The sequence below is a fragment of the Gobio gobio genome (assembly GCF_949357685.1).
Source record: "Gobio gobio genome assembly, chromosome: 9".
Classification (NCBI taxonomy): domain Eukaryota; kingdom Metazoa; phylum Chordata; class Actinopteri; order Cypriniformes; family Gobionidae; genus Gobio; species Gobio gobio.
The window spans coordinates 35,416,293-35,431,118 of NC_137115.1; the positions used below are offsets into that span (position 1 = coordinate 35,416,293).

General features: G+C 37.3%; 1 protein-coding gene across 10 annotated transcripts in view; it reads left to right on the forward strand.

Moving 5' to 3' along the window:
• sema3d (sema domain, immunoglobulin domain (Ig), short basic domain, secreted, (semaphorin) 3D) overlaps positions 1–14,826 on the forward strand; it is a 56,678-nt gene that overhangs the window by 16,056 nt on the left and 25,796 nt on the right. For all 10 annotated transcript variants that reach the window (XR_013817195.1, XR_013817196.1, XR_013817197.1 and 7 more), the window contains exons 2-3: positions 1,040–1,251; positions 14,239–14,399. Coding sequence is in view for 3 of the 10 variants with exons in the window: in XM_079825488.1 (XP_079681614.1) it covers positions 1,071–1,251; positions 14,239–14,399 (342 nt within the window). In the remaining 7 variants the exon portion in view is untranslated. The remainder of the gene's footprint in view (positions 1–1,039; positions 1,252–14,238; positions 14,400–14,826) is intronic.

The following is a 14,826-nucleotide window of genomic DNA, read 5'->3' on the forward strand; positions in this document are numbered from 1 at the left end:
ACTGACCCGGGAGGAAGCTTGTTGTAGTCCAAACCGCCCATTATTGTAGGCAATAAACTGCCATAACTTAAAAAAAAACAATATCTCCGTTTGCATTGAACTTTCAGCTCTGTAACTTTGCAGATACTGTTTATGCTCAAGCAGCAACATTACACACTAACTAAAGTTTAAAAAGTGAAATCGCATGCAACCACCCCTTTAAAATTTATTTTAAATTTTAGGAATTTTAGTGTGGCCGTTTGGAAAAAAGGGTGCTTTGAAAGATGAGTTTAGAGACAAACATTTCGGGAGGATTTTACTCAACATGCCAAAGCACAGCATGCTGTCAGCATGCTCAAGCACTCACTGATAAGTCTCTTAATTAATTTTCGTTAAAGCAACCCTGATAAAAAAAAAATCTACATAAACCCACTAGTTGGTTGTTGGACAACAAGGTTGAAGTCTCTCCATCCCCTCTTTCATTAATTCATTCATTCATTGAGAGCCCCTGCTCTGGAGTGTGTGAATCCTTGTTCTTAATGATTCCCTGCAGAAGGAAATCTCCTAATGAAGATGGACTACAACAGTTTTTTCACGCTGTCCCACAATTTCATGGCACTCTGTTGACTAATGAAGCAGGGATTCAGACATGATCGTCACCCCAGCCGTTCAGCTTTTACAATAGTGTTTGTTGTAGAAGCAAGAAAGGGAGACGGGGACAGAGCAGATGAGAGATGGTGTGAGAAAATAAAAGAAAGGCATTTGAAAGAAGGCTGAAAGTGGCTGCTCTCATCAAGCTGACCTTTTGTTTAGAGACAAACAGATTTAGAAAGAGAGAGAGAGTAAGTATGTGTGTTGGTGGACAAAAGAAAGGACATGAATAGAGCAGCAGCTGATGCAGAGCTGCTAAAATGCATAGACATGCCTGAAAGAGACCACAGTAAAGCAGCTGAACATTTGTTTGGGATTTAACAAGACCTCAAACACACACACGCACCTCCCACAGAGATGCCCAGCAACTCCCTTAAATGACTCCATCTAACTGTCCACTCCATCACAGGTCCGCAGCAGCAGAACGCTCCTCTCCCATCATGAAGACTGCTGGGAGAAAAAACAAAAAGCAGCAGGGGAGCAGACATCAGCATCTCCACCAGGTCGGGATGGGGCGGTTCTCCAGTGTCTGGTGGTCTACCTTGATGATGCTCTTCTTCTCTCTGCCCAAGGTGGACTGCATGAAGGAGAGTGTGCCAAGAGTTAAACTCGGCTACAAAGGTAAAATGTGTCCTTATGTGACTTTCAAACTTTATTTAACATTCTCTTTATTCCTAAAAGCTTTTAATTTGCTCTATGTTGACAATTTCTTTTTAGAATTATCTATTAAATCTTTTGTGTTTTGTTGAATTTCCATGTTTATTTTTAAACATCTGCTGGAACGTTTGTCATTTTTAAAGGATACATTTTGAAGTACTTTTTGGAGTGTGATGAGAGGTTTACAACTCACTTGTAGGTCAATATTTAGACTGTACATGTGACTGATTGAGTGTACATAAGGGATGTGCTGCATATCACAGTAGCAGTATGCAAGTTTTGTATATTGTATACTGGGAACAGACACACACACTTCGCTATCTAAATGATGATGTGCCATAGAGGTCTATTGTCTTTATATGAAGCAAATTTTAATGGCTATAGTTCAAATAATCCCGAAAACTTTGCTTTTTGCTTTATGATTTTTTTATGTCTCCAATTGTTCACAACAATTTGGCTTACTTCTAGAGACATTTTGTACTTAAACTATAGATAACTAACTTCCATACACATATACATCATCTAATCTAATTTGAATGAATATCATATTCTAATTAATGGTGCTCAGACAATCATCACTGTTGCTCATGCAGTAGCATAGTTTTTGACTAGTATTCAATTTCTTTGCAATGCCCTAGTAGCCACCCAGAACACCATAGAAAATAGATTGTAATGCTTTGCCAACAACCTGCAACACCTTGCATTGTGGCAGCAAGTTTTGTACAGGTGATCACCACTCAGTAGGGAAAATCTGAGAATCTGAGTCATTATAATTCTAGCATGGTTGCGCTTCACGTGATGTTGTACACTCTAAAAAAAAAGGCTCGTAATCATAGGGGAACCTTTTTTAGTGCTATATAGCACCAATTTTGGTGCTTCAGTGGTTCTTCAGCGGTTCTTCAGAGGTGCTATCACCTTAGTCAAAGAACCGGTGAAGAACCTCTGAAGAACCGCTGAAGAACCACTGAAGAACCGCTGAAGAACCACTGAAGCACCAAAATTGGTGCTATATAGCACTAAAAAAGGTTCCCCTATGATTACGATCCAAGAACCATTTTTGGTGCAATATAGAACCTTTTTTTTTTTAGAGTGTAGTGCTGCGCCGTCACGGAAGTTTATGTATTTGCATGCATATTTAAGCCATGCCAGTTTAAACGTTTAAGTAAAACGTGAAGGAACTGTGAAAGAGAACTCTATCAATAGGCCTTTATCACAGCAGAATTGGTTACCGGAAGTGCTCGTCGAAGCAATGTATCGATTCTTACATGTTATATGTCCTTATACAGGTGCTGGTCGTATAATTAGAATATCATCAAAAAGTGAATTTATTTCACTAATTCCATTCAAAAAGTGAAACTTGTATATTTTATTCATTCATTACACACAGACTGATATATTTCAAATGTTTATTTATTTTAATTTTGATGATTATAACTGAACCCTAAGGAAAATCCCAAATTTTACGAGCCAATTGTGTGTAATTAGTTTCTTCTCTGTTTTTTATTACTATTTACTAGGGCTGTCACTTTTGTAAAAAAATCCTGTTCGATTTTTGAGACACAAGTGTTCATTGAATCGATTCTAAAATCGATTTTAAATGACGTTTTCATTTTCAACGGTAAATATAGCCTACGCCAATCCACGGACAACTAACGGGCATTAGGATGAAAGTAAAGAGGGCGCTTGAGACGCACAAGTCAGCAATATTTCTGATGATTTATTTTGTGCACAGTGACAAACAGGAGTGCAACATTCTGGGGAAAAAAACATTAAGCAGAGTGGACTGCCATAACGTCAAAGAAAAACATTAGCTACAGGCTTTAACATGGCTGTGTTTACGATTATAAATTCCACAACAACAACAACAAAATTGTAGCCCATGAAAAGAGGTTGAAAATAAAGCTTAAAAATTTACTAGCCTACACTGAATGTGAAGTTCGTGTGGATAATAATTGAACGTAATTATTCAACCGTTCAAAATGAAACTTTGAATGAACTTAGCTTGCGAACAGGCCATGTGTTTTTTTTTTTTTAATTGAACGTAACCGACACTTAGGCTATGCGGGCGTTACTGATGAAACGTGCAAATAAGGCTCTATTACAAATTATTGGACAGGAAAACAAGTCTATCAACATTTTCGGGGTCCAGAGCAGAGCGTTTTTTATTCACTATATGCCCAGCTGTTGAGAAGACGCGTTCCGACCGCACTGATGTTCCAGGGACACTCAGGTACTTTATTGCCAGCTGCGCAAGGTGGGGGTATTTCGAACTGCCAATCTTCCACCACAAAAGCGGGTCGCTGTCAGCTGGCAAAGGTGGTTCCTTTTCATAAATCAATATCTCCTGTAAGAGGTCGCTTTCGACGTCATTCACTCTTTCGTAGCCCCTTGTGTAGATGTCACCAAACAGATCCCCCATTGCTGTTAAGGCCGTCTTTCCCCTGTTTGATTTCGAGCTGCATGGCTCCGCCTCCATGGGTCCTTTTTTATTTGTTTAATTCGTTCAAAAATAATAGTGTACGTATTTGGTTAAAATCGATTCTCTATTTTCATTTTCGAAACTTGTGTTGGTTAGTCCGATCGATTGTGCAATCGATTTTCGAACGTAAAGTGACAGCCCTACTATTTACTAAGCTTGAGAGCTTGTTTAATTGCGTTAGTTAGGTTAGTATTCGTTTTTGCGGTGATATCGAAATTGGTCTCTTTTCGATGGTATCTAAAATTTGTATATCAACCTTATTTCATTATGATATTGTTATCTTGAAATAAAATGACTCATATTGTGATTATGGGCATAACAGCCACCTCTTGCTACATCAGAAGTTCTAGGACAAAATGTCAAAAAAATTTATATCAACCTTATTTCAAGCCAAAATAAATATATGATGATATTGTTATCTTGAAATAAAATGACTCATATTGTGATTATGGTCATAACGGCCACCTCTTGTTACGTCAGAAGAAATTTTTTTTTTTTTCATAATGAGAGGTTGCATAAGGCCATGACTACTCTGGTCTGGGATTTCACCCAGTACCTCACTGTAACTGGCTGCATCTCTTGTGGTATTTGCTAACCACTGTTGCATGCTGTGAGCGCTCTCTCCCTCTACCTGTGGTTGTGTTTGATCGCTCGACTGCAGCTGCGGCTTCAAAGGTTTGATAAGTCAATAAGGCGTTAACGCTCTGATCTCAACAGTGATCCCACAAGCACAGCACATTTTAGCTTATCGCTGGAGTTACATTGACAACGTGTAGCAGTGCCACACACTTAAACACACACATATTTAAGCTGTGTGTATAATTTGTGGGAGTTAAAGGCAAGATAAACGAACAATGCAATAAAGTGAGTGAGGCATAAAAGAAACATCTGTTAAAAGCAGCATGTCCATACTCATTTAAGTGCACTGACACATAGATTGTTAAAAGTCATGCATACTTTGTCCACAGTCGTAGACGCATGAAATATCTGCACTGAGCTTTACAACATCAGTAGCACCACTGATTAGATACCACGTAGTTCCAGAATGTGTTTTAGATAGTGCTGACAATTGATAAAGTGTCCCAGACATCAATGTTCTTTCTAACCAACAAGTAGTGATAAAAGTCTTTTCTCCATTTCTCACTTTCTGCGTTCGATCCCTGCCTCAATTTGTCAAGTTAACTGAATACAGCGTTTGTTTTATGCCACTGAGGAAAATAGAATTTATAGCTCTCTAAAACTGACCCACAGCATGCCAGAACTACTGAAACAGACCCTCATCCATATCAGGAAACTCACGCTAATAAAAATATGAATGACTGTGGTGAGCCCTCTGTTTATTTTCAGTTTCTTTAGCATAAAAATCCTTCATGCTGTGCGTCAGTTTGCCATATTTTAGTTGGTGTGCTGAAGAGAATGTAATGTGAATGAGTGGAAAGAACAGACAGCTGCCTGGCTTATGCTAGAAATCATGCTTTGTGCATTGTCTGACCTCTTTTTGAGATATTTTTCTGCTTGATTGGAAAATAATAATAATAATTAATGTATATATTGTTGTATATACATACCAGAGATGGAAACTCAAGTTAGTGCTGGGCGGTATGATCAAAAAATTTATATTTTTAGTTTAAAAATGTATAGTTTCGCGGTATATGACAGTGTTTTTTTTTTCCCTATGCATGACTGGGTGTGAACAACATTTTCTACTGATTGAGAGAGGAAATACTGCAGTAGATTGACTAGAATTCCCTATTTTACTGTCATCATGAGTGAATATTATAGAAATGTCCACACTATAATTAATACAGGTTTACAAAGCCCCACAAAATGATGCTGTGGGGAGACAACAACCAATAAAACACAGACCTGCAACACGCTCATTACAGACACATGAATATTAAAATATGACCATGGATATAGAAAAAAAAACAGAGTTGAGGGCACAACAAACTGCCAAAACAAGGGAGAAACGTGGAAGAACATTTAAACGGTCTAAGGATATTTTCAGTACATTGAAGAGCACTACAGTCTCTGAACAAATGACACGTCAGTTTAACACAGAAAGAATAAAGCAGTTACTTTTTTGCTTTATTCGCCTTATCGTTTTGCTGTAAGTTGTAAAAAAATGACTTGCGACTTGACTTGGACTTGCGAACAGACTCCAAAAAAATGACTTGCGACTTGACTTGGACTCGTGAACAACTGAACTGAGACTTGACTTGGACTTGAAAACAGAGTCGTGAAAATTCATTATATCGTGATATATAATATAATGTTATTATATCGCCTTATCACAAACGTCACAAAGACGGGAATGTTGTTCTTTGTGTTGTTTACTGTAATGCTTATTTATACACTGGTTTTGTTACCGCCGACACTGGAAGACTACATTACCCATCACTGCTTGTGGACTACAGCAAACTACGGCAACTCAAATAGCTAAAAATACACTGTTTTTTTTGGTGACGTCCCTGCATTCGAAATGGTATAATGTTATATAGTTTGAAAGTAATAGTTTTTTTATTGTGAATAAAAATTTAATTAATGAGTTAAGGAATACTTTGTGTGCTTTATTAGACAATTTCGTAGTAGAATTTTTGATATTTCAAAACTGTTAATTACAACAACTAGCTGAAAGGATTATTGCTAAAAATGGAACAAAGACTTGAGACTTGACTTGGACTTGGACCTCAAAGACTTGAGACTTGACTTGGACTTGGCCTTTAGGGACATGTCTGATACATACATTTTAAAGTGCAAATAACTAAACTGCAAAAATAATTTTCCTTGGAATATATATCTAAACATCGTTTAAACCAGATACATTTAGTGGGAACAACAATAAAACGATGGCAATGGCAACTTAATTCTTGGTATCTTTTTTGAAAACAAATCTTAATATTGTACACAATTCCAATCTTGTTTTTAGTTGTCTTATATAAGTAGGTTATTTATATTAGGACATTTTACTGGAAAACAAAACAAAAATACAGATTAAGAAGTGATCAGTCTTTTAAGGCTGTATGAGCTTGGCTTTAAAAGATTATCTAATCATTTTAGTACAGTGAACAGGTCAGTTTGATCTTAAAACTTGCTGTTCCGCTCCATGTTTGGTCCTGTTGGAGAGGATGCAGAAGTACAGTCTTTCACAATCCATCATCTGTGAAGATGCTCTCATAAAAGCATCGGCACTGTTTCTGTATCAGTGCAAACCTTTAAAACCGAGTGTGTCATTATCCAGAAGTATGCAGGACTGCGTGCACACCTCAAGGCTGGCCGACAGTAGGTTCATCTTGTTTTTCTCTGAAAGGAAGGTTAAAGGAGAACATCTGATCTGCTTTAGATACATCTCATAATGTTCTCTGGAGTCAACTAAACAATAACCTTTCTGTCGTTAACATCACTCCCAGATGACAATGTCCAGTGAAACACATCAAAATATTATCTTCAGGTTGTGTAAATATTTCTATTAAATACAGACTCCCGCTGCAGGGGGGTCTTGAGTGTGGGTTATTGATTGTTTTATGAGTGCTATATTTTCTTGTGTTTGACATAAAGTGATGGTATAGACATGCATGAACGTGAAGCTGTGCAAACACAAAGCCTAATTTTGCAATAGGAAAACAGCAATTTAAGGACTCACGATATAGTATACAATGAATTTATAACTATATGGCTCCCAGTCGGCTGAGGCTCTCTAAACAGATGTAAAACAAGCAGGTCATAAATATAGTCATGCGTCTTCCTAATGTACTGTACACAGAGTTACACTAGTTTCCACTAGTTTGGCTCTCTTCCCAAACCACAGCCAGAATATTGATTACACCTAAGAGTGTAATCCTTTACCGTCTGAGAAAAGAAGTCTTACTCTGTGACATTAGCTTGAACATGTGGCCCAGTTTCTGGTGAACAGCTGGGGGTACCTTAATTTGTCAGCCCTTCAAATTGTGCATTACTTCATAGGTTTGTATTTCACTCATCAGCCTTTATGCTTTGCTGTTGCCTGAAGATAAATGATGTACATGTAGGGCTGAAATAGCTTGCAATGTAAAGGTTGAACTGTACAGCACTATGTAAAGATTGAACTGAATGGACAATACCTTCTTTATGTTTCCACAAGGAGTATGTGTTTCTTATAAGAATAATTATTAAGCCACCACGATCAGCAAACCGCAGAAGTGTAGCATTACACTACAATCTTATAAAATGTGACTTATAAGAAAGAAGTTTTTATTGAAATCATTTCACTCTGTGGCCATTTTGACAATTGCCTTTCTAGTCATGAAAGTATAGCCCCTTTGTATTTGAATAGGAATAGACAAAAATTTCCAAAACCGTTTGCCAAGCTTACGTTTCAACATATATAAAATGTTCAAATCACAAATATAACATGGGTCTTCTACTGAAATAAAATGTATATATGTATGAACAATTACACTATTTTCTTATAGAGCTGCTGTACAGCGAAATAAAATGTTTGCATCGTTGAGTCATTTTACTATTATTACTGTAAAGCTGCTTTTGTATCTGTATTGTATAAAGTGCTATTTAAATAAAAGTGACTTAACTTGTATGTACAGGGAGTGCAGAATTATTAGGCACGTTGATTTTATGATCATATTTTTTTTCCAGGCACATTTGACCAATTCCAAACCACAGTAATCCTAATAACTACTATTGATTTAGTATTTAATAATGTATAAGTGATATATAATTGTTCATGAAGGCTGGAAATGAAAAACACCTTATATTCAGGTGTGCAGAATTATTAGGCATGTTTTCTTTTACAGATAAATTGAGCCAAAAAAGAGATTCAACTCAGACTGAAAAGTCAAAAAGTATTAAATGCCCATGAGAAGGATGCAATACTAATGCAATACTAGACATTGCAGTTAAGGCATGACCATTGGACAGTGAAATGCTCGTTGGGTCAGCAGGGTCAGACAAAAACATGTGGCGGAGAAAAGACACCTATTAACCGCAAAAGAATTAAGAATTAAGGTGAAGAATTAAGGGTGAAACCATCAGGAACCCTTTAGTCTCCAGCGCCACCATTTTCCAGAGCTGAACCTACCTGGAGTCTCCAGAAGTGCAAGGTGTCAGGATCTCAGAGACTTCAGTTAGGTAAAGAATCCTAAAAGATTACCCCTACTAAATAAGAATCATAAGCTGAAGTGTTGTAAAATACATGAAGCCTGCTTTTTTATAGGCTTTATAGGTTTTATAGGTTGAGAATGACTCTTGAAGGACCAGCTCCTCATCCTCTAGTACCACTGTTTGAAGAATTCATCTTCCAGAATCTGGCAGTACGTTTTGGGAGTTCATTTTTAGTCCATCTCTGCAAAACGGACTTTAGGATGGACTAAAATGAACTCCCAAAACGTACTGCCAGATTCTGGAAGATGAATTCTTCAAACAGTGGTACTAGAGGATGTGGTGCTGGTCCTTCAAGAGTCATTCTCAACCTATAAAACCTATAAAGCCTATAAAAAAGCAGGCTTCATGTATTTTACAACACTTCAGCTAAAGGGTTCCTGATGGTTTCACCCTTAATTCTTCATCTTAATTCTTAATTATTTTGCAGTTAATAGGTGTCTTTTCTCCGCCACATGTTTTTGTCTGACCCTGCTGACCCAACGAGCATTTCACTGTCCAATGGTCATGCCTTAACTGCAATGTCTAGTATTGCATTAGTATTGCATCCTTCTCATGGGCATTTAATACTTTTTGACTTTTCAGTCTGAGTTAAATCTCTTTTTTGGCTCAATTTATCTGTAAAAGAAAACATGCCTAATAATTCTGCACACCTGAATATAAGGTGATTTTCATTTCCAGCCTTCATGAACAATAATATATCACTTATACATTATTAAATACTAAATCAATAGTAGTTATTAGGATTACTGTGGTTTGGAATTGGTCAAATGTTCCTGGAAAAAAAATATGATCAGAAAATCAACGTGCTTAATAATTCTGCACTCCCTGTATGTATGTATGTATGTATGTATGTATGTGTTTATTAATTAATTAATTATTAATCTTTTTATTATTTATAGTGCATAACATGCTTGCATGTTCTAGGGCAGATGCCCAAAAAGGGAAATTGTCAACATTTACTAACTCTTATGACTTTGACTTTCTTTCTTCCGTGTAATAAAAAGAGATATTTGTACCTATATGCAGTCCCGGCGCCATGGGCGGGCATTGGGGGGCCTGGCCCGTCCTGCGAGTCATTTATTTTTATTTTTTTATCAATAGGCTACGGATATCAAAAGTTATCGTTTTGTATATACATAACTCCTGAATAAAAATACAAATCTGTTTGGTCTGATTTTTATAAAAAATTATTTTAAACGGATTTGATTGGTTTGTTGATAGTGAGCGCGGAAATGTTTTAGTGTTGCTGTGAGATGCGCTATGGTTCTGCTGTGATCTTTGTTTGGAACTATTTTTGCTGATAAAATTGAACAAAAAGAGTCAAAATTGTGTCTTAAATGTAAGCGACTCAATAATACTTACTTGTTTATTGAACTGTCATAGAAATCACATTTCACATGTCACATTTTCAATCGTGGTGGTATTCAGCACTCTTGGTCGTGTGATGTTGTTTAACTGTATCATATGTTATGAGTATAAAAACATTTTTAAATTTTTACCACAGTATGTTAACTCAGTTTCTTTGTGTCTGCTGCACATTGTCCACTATTGATCGGCACTTGCAGAATGCAGAATTATCAAGTTTTGGTGATTCCTTAGTTATTTTTTGTTATTGCCGTTTTAATTAGGCTAGGAAACTTGTCCGGTCCGACAAGTACAATTCTCTTGCCCCTTTAAAAATTCCCTTGTCCAGGTGTCCTGAAAAGCATTAATGATGAGCCCTGTGTGTGTTTAGACTGCTTCAGTAGGCTAGGTCCAATGCTTTATAGCTCCTGTGTTGTATGATGTCGCGTCAATGGAGTGGTACGTTAATTCTACATAGTTTTTTCCCATTTAATTCATAATTGACCGTTCGCAAAGACCTGCCCCCTTTAGTTACTGTTGCTATGTCCGACAAGCCATGGCGGTCTCACAGAACACACGTTCTCACGTAGAGAAAATACATCGCGGAGCAAAGAGGACACTGACAACACGCCGACAGACAGGACAGAGCAAGTTACTTTGATATGAAACAAAGTCTAAACTTTGAAATTGTCATTTTTAAAAAAATAAATTAAACAATAAATACCGTTTTGTGGCTCTTTAATGTGTCGTGATCGCTGTAGCGCCTCAGTTAAAGCTGCTCATGAACCGATTATCTCTTCCTTGTAGTTCATTGATAAGCACGAAATAAACATGAATGAACACTAAAAGAAATGTTGTTTCAACCGCGGAAAGACGTCAGTACACACCGTTTTTTTCCAAGTCCACCAATGTTAATCTACTAACTCTCCTGACTGCTTTGTCGGACAAAACGGCAGATTCGGCGATGTGATTGGTCAGATCGCCTGTCAATCAAACTTGCGGCGAAGGGTGAATTAATGTTATTATGCAATGAGGTTGATCTCATTTGTGTATTTTAGGTTTTGTCACTCTAAAGTCAGGAGTTCAATTATTAGCTGCAATATTGACTTGCGATTTCTCCCATACCTTTTTGTGGTTGTGTCCTCTTTATACTATCTTTAATTCATAGAGTACTGCTATGAGTGGAAGTGAGAGCTTTATTCTCATGAGGGGTCCCGATAAAGCCCCATAGCTCCAGATAAATCTCTGTAGACCTCATTGCTAAGCGGGGATCTTTCAGCAGGTCTCTGACATAATACTGTTTGCAGAGTAGATTAGCATCAGCTAGTCAGGCATTAGCATGAATGGAGTTTTATTTTGGAGGGGATTTTTTGTCTTGTAAATATTGATCAGAAATGACCCATTCTCGACCCTGCACCCCAGAGAATTAATAGTTAAGTCCTAAGATTTATTCAACTTCTTGATGCTCTTGACACCCCATGACCCGACCACAATAGGGATGTTTAAACAATATTTGCGTCCATGGCAGACAGCAGAAGCAGAGAGGTAGCTGAAAATCTGGAGATATAAAGAATGACCAACAAATGGTATGAGTATGTGAAATTCAGAACAAACAGAGGATCAGAAAAAATAAAATAATCTACAGACCTGCTTTCCATAGTGTTTATGTGCACACTGCCAGATTTCCTTGCTTTGAGGCTGCTGGCAGATGGTTATGTTTGAGTGCATGGAGAGCAGAACATAGGGTGGAGAAATTTTAGGACTCTGTCCAAGTCTACGAAGACTTTGTGCTTTAGTCAAACGTCATGACGTGTTTCAAAAATATCTCAAGAATTATGTATCCAGAGAGTTTGGTTTGTACGCACCGAAGAGAATATGAACACGGCTTAAAAACATCACCTTTAGAGAGTTTCCATCTCTCTTATGTTGGTGTTGATAGCTTGTGACTTTTAAGCTGATTTGTGTTATCGTGACAACTTTTGGCTTACCTTCATTGTATGCGCAAACGCCAATCTCAACCGCATCTCAGCTGTCTAAGCTGTTAACCAGCATTCTTCTGCAAGAATAACAGAATGTGTCATTGCTCCCTCAGAGAGCACAAGAGGTGAAGTATGAAACGTACTTGCAAGTGAACCAAGCTAATCTGCCTCTGTGTTGACATGAGAATTGATAGGTGGAGCAATTAGATCCAGCTGAATTCTTATAGACAGCTCAGAGGATCTTGGTTTATGTTTGGCAGGTGGAGTGAGGTTTTGTAGATGGGCGTATGTTAAAGAGAGGATAACACTTCATCATGATGGAATCTGAACACATAGATGACATATAGCCCTGAAGTTATAGTTACTGTAGATCATATTGAATATAGAGATAATGGAGCCCTTCAGTACATTAGAAAAATTTGAGATTGGGTTATCATGTTTTATGGGGACTTTTCATAGACAATGATTTTATGTATGTTCTATCTTCTAACCCTACCTCTAAACCTACCCATCACAGACAACTTTCTGCATTTTGACATTTTCAAAAAGCATCACTTGGTATGATTTATAAGCGGTTTTCCTAATGAGGACCAAAAAATGTCTCCACAAGGATTTAGGATTTTGCCATCTTTGTGTGGGACCTTTTTTCCCCATAAAGCCGGGTACACATTGTGCGATTTATAGTCCTTTATGATTGTTCCTTGTCAGACTGTACGAACATGATACCTGCTGTAAGCCATGTCACACTGTAAGATCTAAGTGGTCATTAATGTCAGACTGTACGATAGTCAAGGCACGTTAAAATGGATGCACTCAAGAAAACTTGTCTGGCATTTTATACCATCAATCAATGATGCGTTCGGTGACAGTGAGCTGCATTACACACAGGATTAAAATGGTGGCTACAAAGATATCTCTAACGCTCATTTTGGTCATGGTTTGTCTTGAAAAAGGAAGACAATTGGACAGTCGTCCTAGGAGAAGTCACACTGCAGGACTGTGCCCCAAATCTTCTGACACTGCCAGAATTTCATCTGAGGTCAAATTTTATCGCAGCGGTCATTAATCGGCTGTCGGGGAACAACTAACGATCAAAGACTTCAGATTTTAGCCTAGGATCAGAGGAATCTTTTAGGATTTGCCAAATTTGTCTCAGACGGCCATATCGTGGCCAAAATCGCACAGTGTGCACCCAGCTTTACATAGGGTTTACCAGGACCACACACTCACATTCATGCTCCTCATTCATGCATAAATGCTCTTGCTCACACAAGTCACTATATTATTTTTGAGATTTTGAATTTTGATGCACATTTTGCTGGAAGAAAAGTGGCTCAGCAGACTTACTAGAGTTCTTCATTATATTTCATCTTTCAACTTCTTAGGAGAAATAATAATAAAAACAAATACAAACAAGACAATTGTTTACACATATACGCATGCACATGCTCAATTAACACATAAATGCACTTATATTATGCATAATAGTCAAAAATGTAATTTTTATGTTCTGATGCACATTTCTACATTACTAACATTTCTCCTAAAATTGCTTATAGGAGAAATTAAAATGGAAACAAATGTATAGATTGAATGTGGTTCGGATAATTTACAGTAGTCTTAAACTAAAATAATTTAGAATTAGAGAATTTGGTGAGAAATGTTTGAGTTCATATTTAAATCTCTCTTTGGATTTTTTCCCTAATCTGAGCACAGTTTGAGACATTATTGAGATACCTTCTAAAACTCTAGAGGAGGCACATGAGAGATCATTTAGATCATTTTATTGGAGAGTTAAGCAAAGTTTCCTGTAGGCTAATTCATCTTTTTGCTACGTAAATATCCTTTATGTTTTTTATTAAAAAAAATGTAAAACAAATTTGCATTAGAAAAGCTTCAGTCATCATCCTGAATCTGTTTGTGCATACAGTACATTCTTTTTGTTTATGTATGTGTATTTTTGTATTGATGACCCTCATTTGACTTCTCCAGAGCTGATCCATTCTCAAAGTGTGGTGCCATTTGTGGGTTCCAGCCAGGGACAGCAGTTTCAGACAGTACTTTTGGATGAGGAGAGAAGCCGATTACTGCTGGGAGCCAAAGACCACATTTACCTCCTGGACCCAGACAACATCAATAAACACCCCAAAAAGGTAAACACACACACACCTTAAAGGGCTAACACCTGCAGACATGCAGAATCAGGTCTCCGAATAGGCACGTAAAGACTTTACACTATGTGTGGTCTGGGGTAGAACGTAGCAAATTTTTCCGCAGAAAAGCATTCACTCACTCTCAGACTGGTTGACATATTTCTTTCATTTGGAAAAGCAGCCTTGCATAGTGTTTTCAGTAGATATGAGAGTTGGAATGACAAGCCAAGTGCACATCACTGATCATTGTAAGCGCAAAAATATTTTGTCCGAACATGAGTTTTGTTATTTAGAACATAGCACAGAATTATCATGCTGCAAGCAATCTTTGCTGTCATTAGGTACATGTTTTTATTGTGAGAACAAATGTATTTTTCCTTTTTTGTTTTAAAAACTCTTGACTTGTCGAATGGTTGCACTCCTGTAC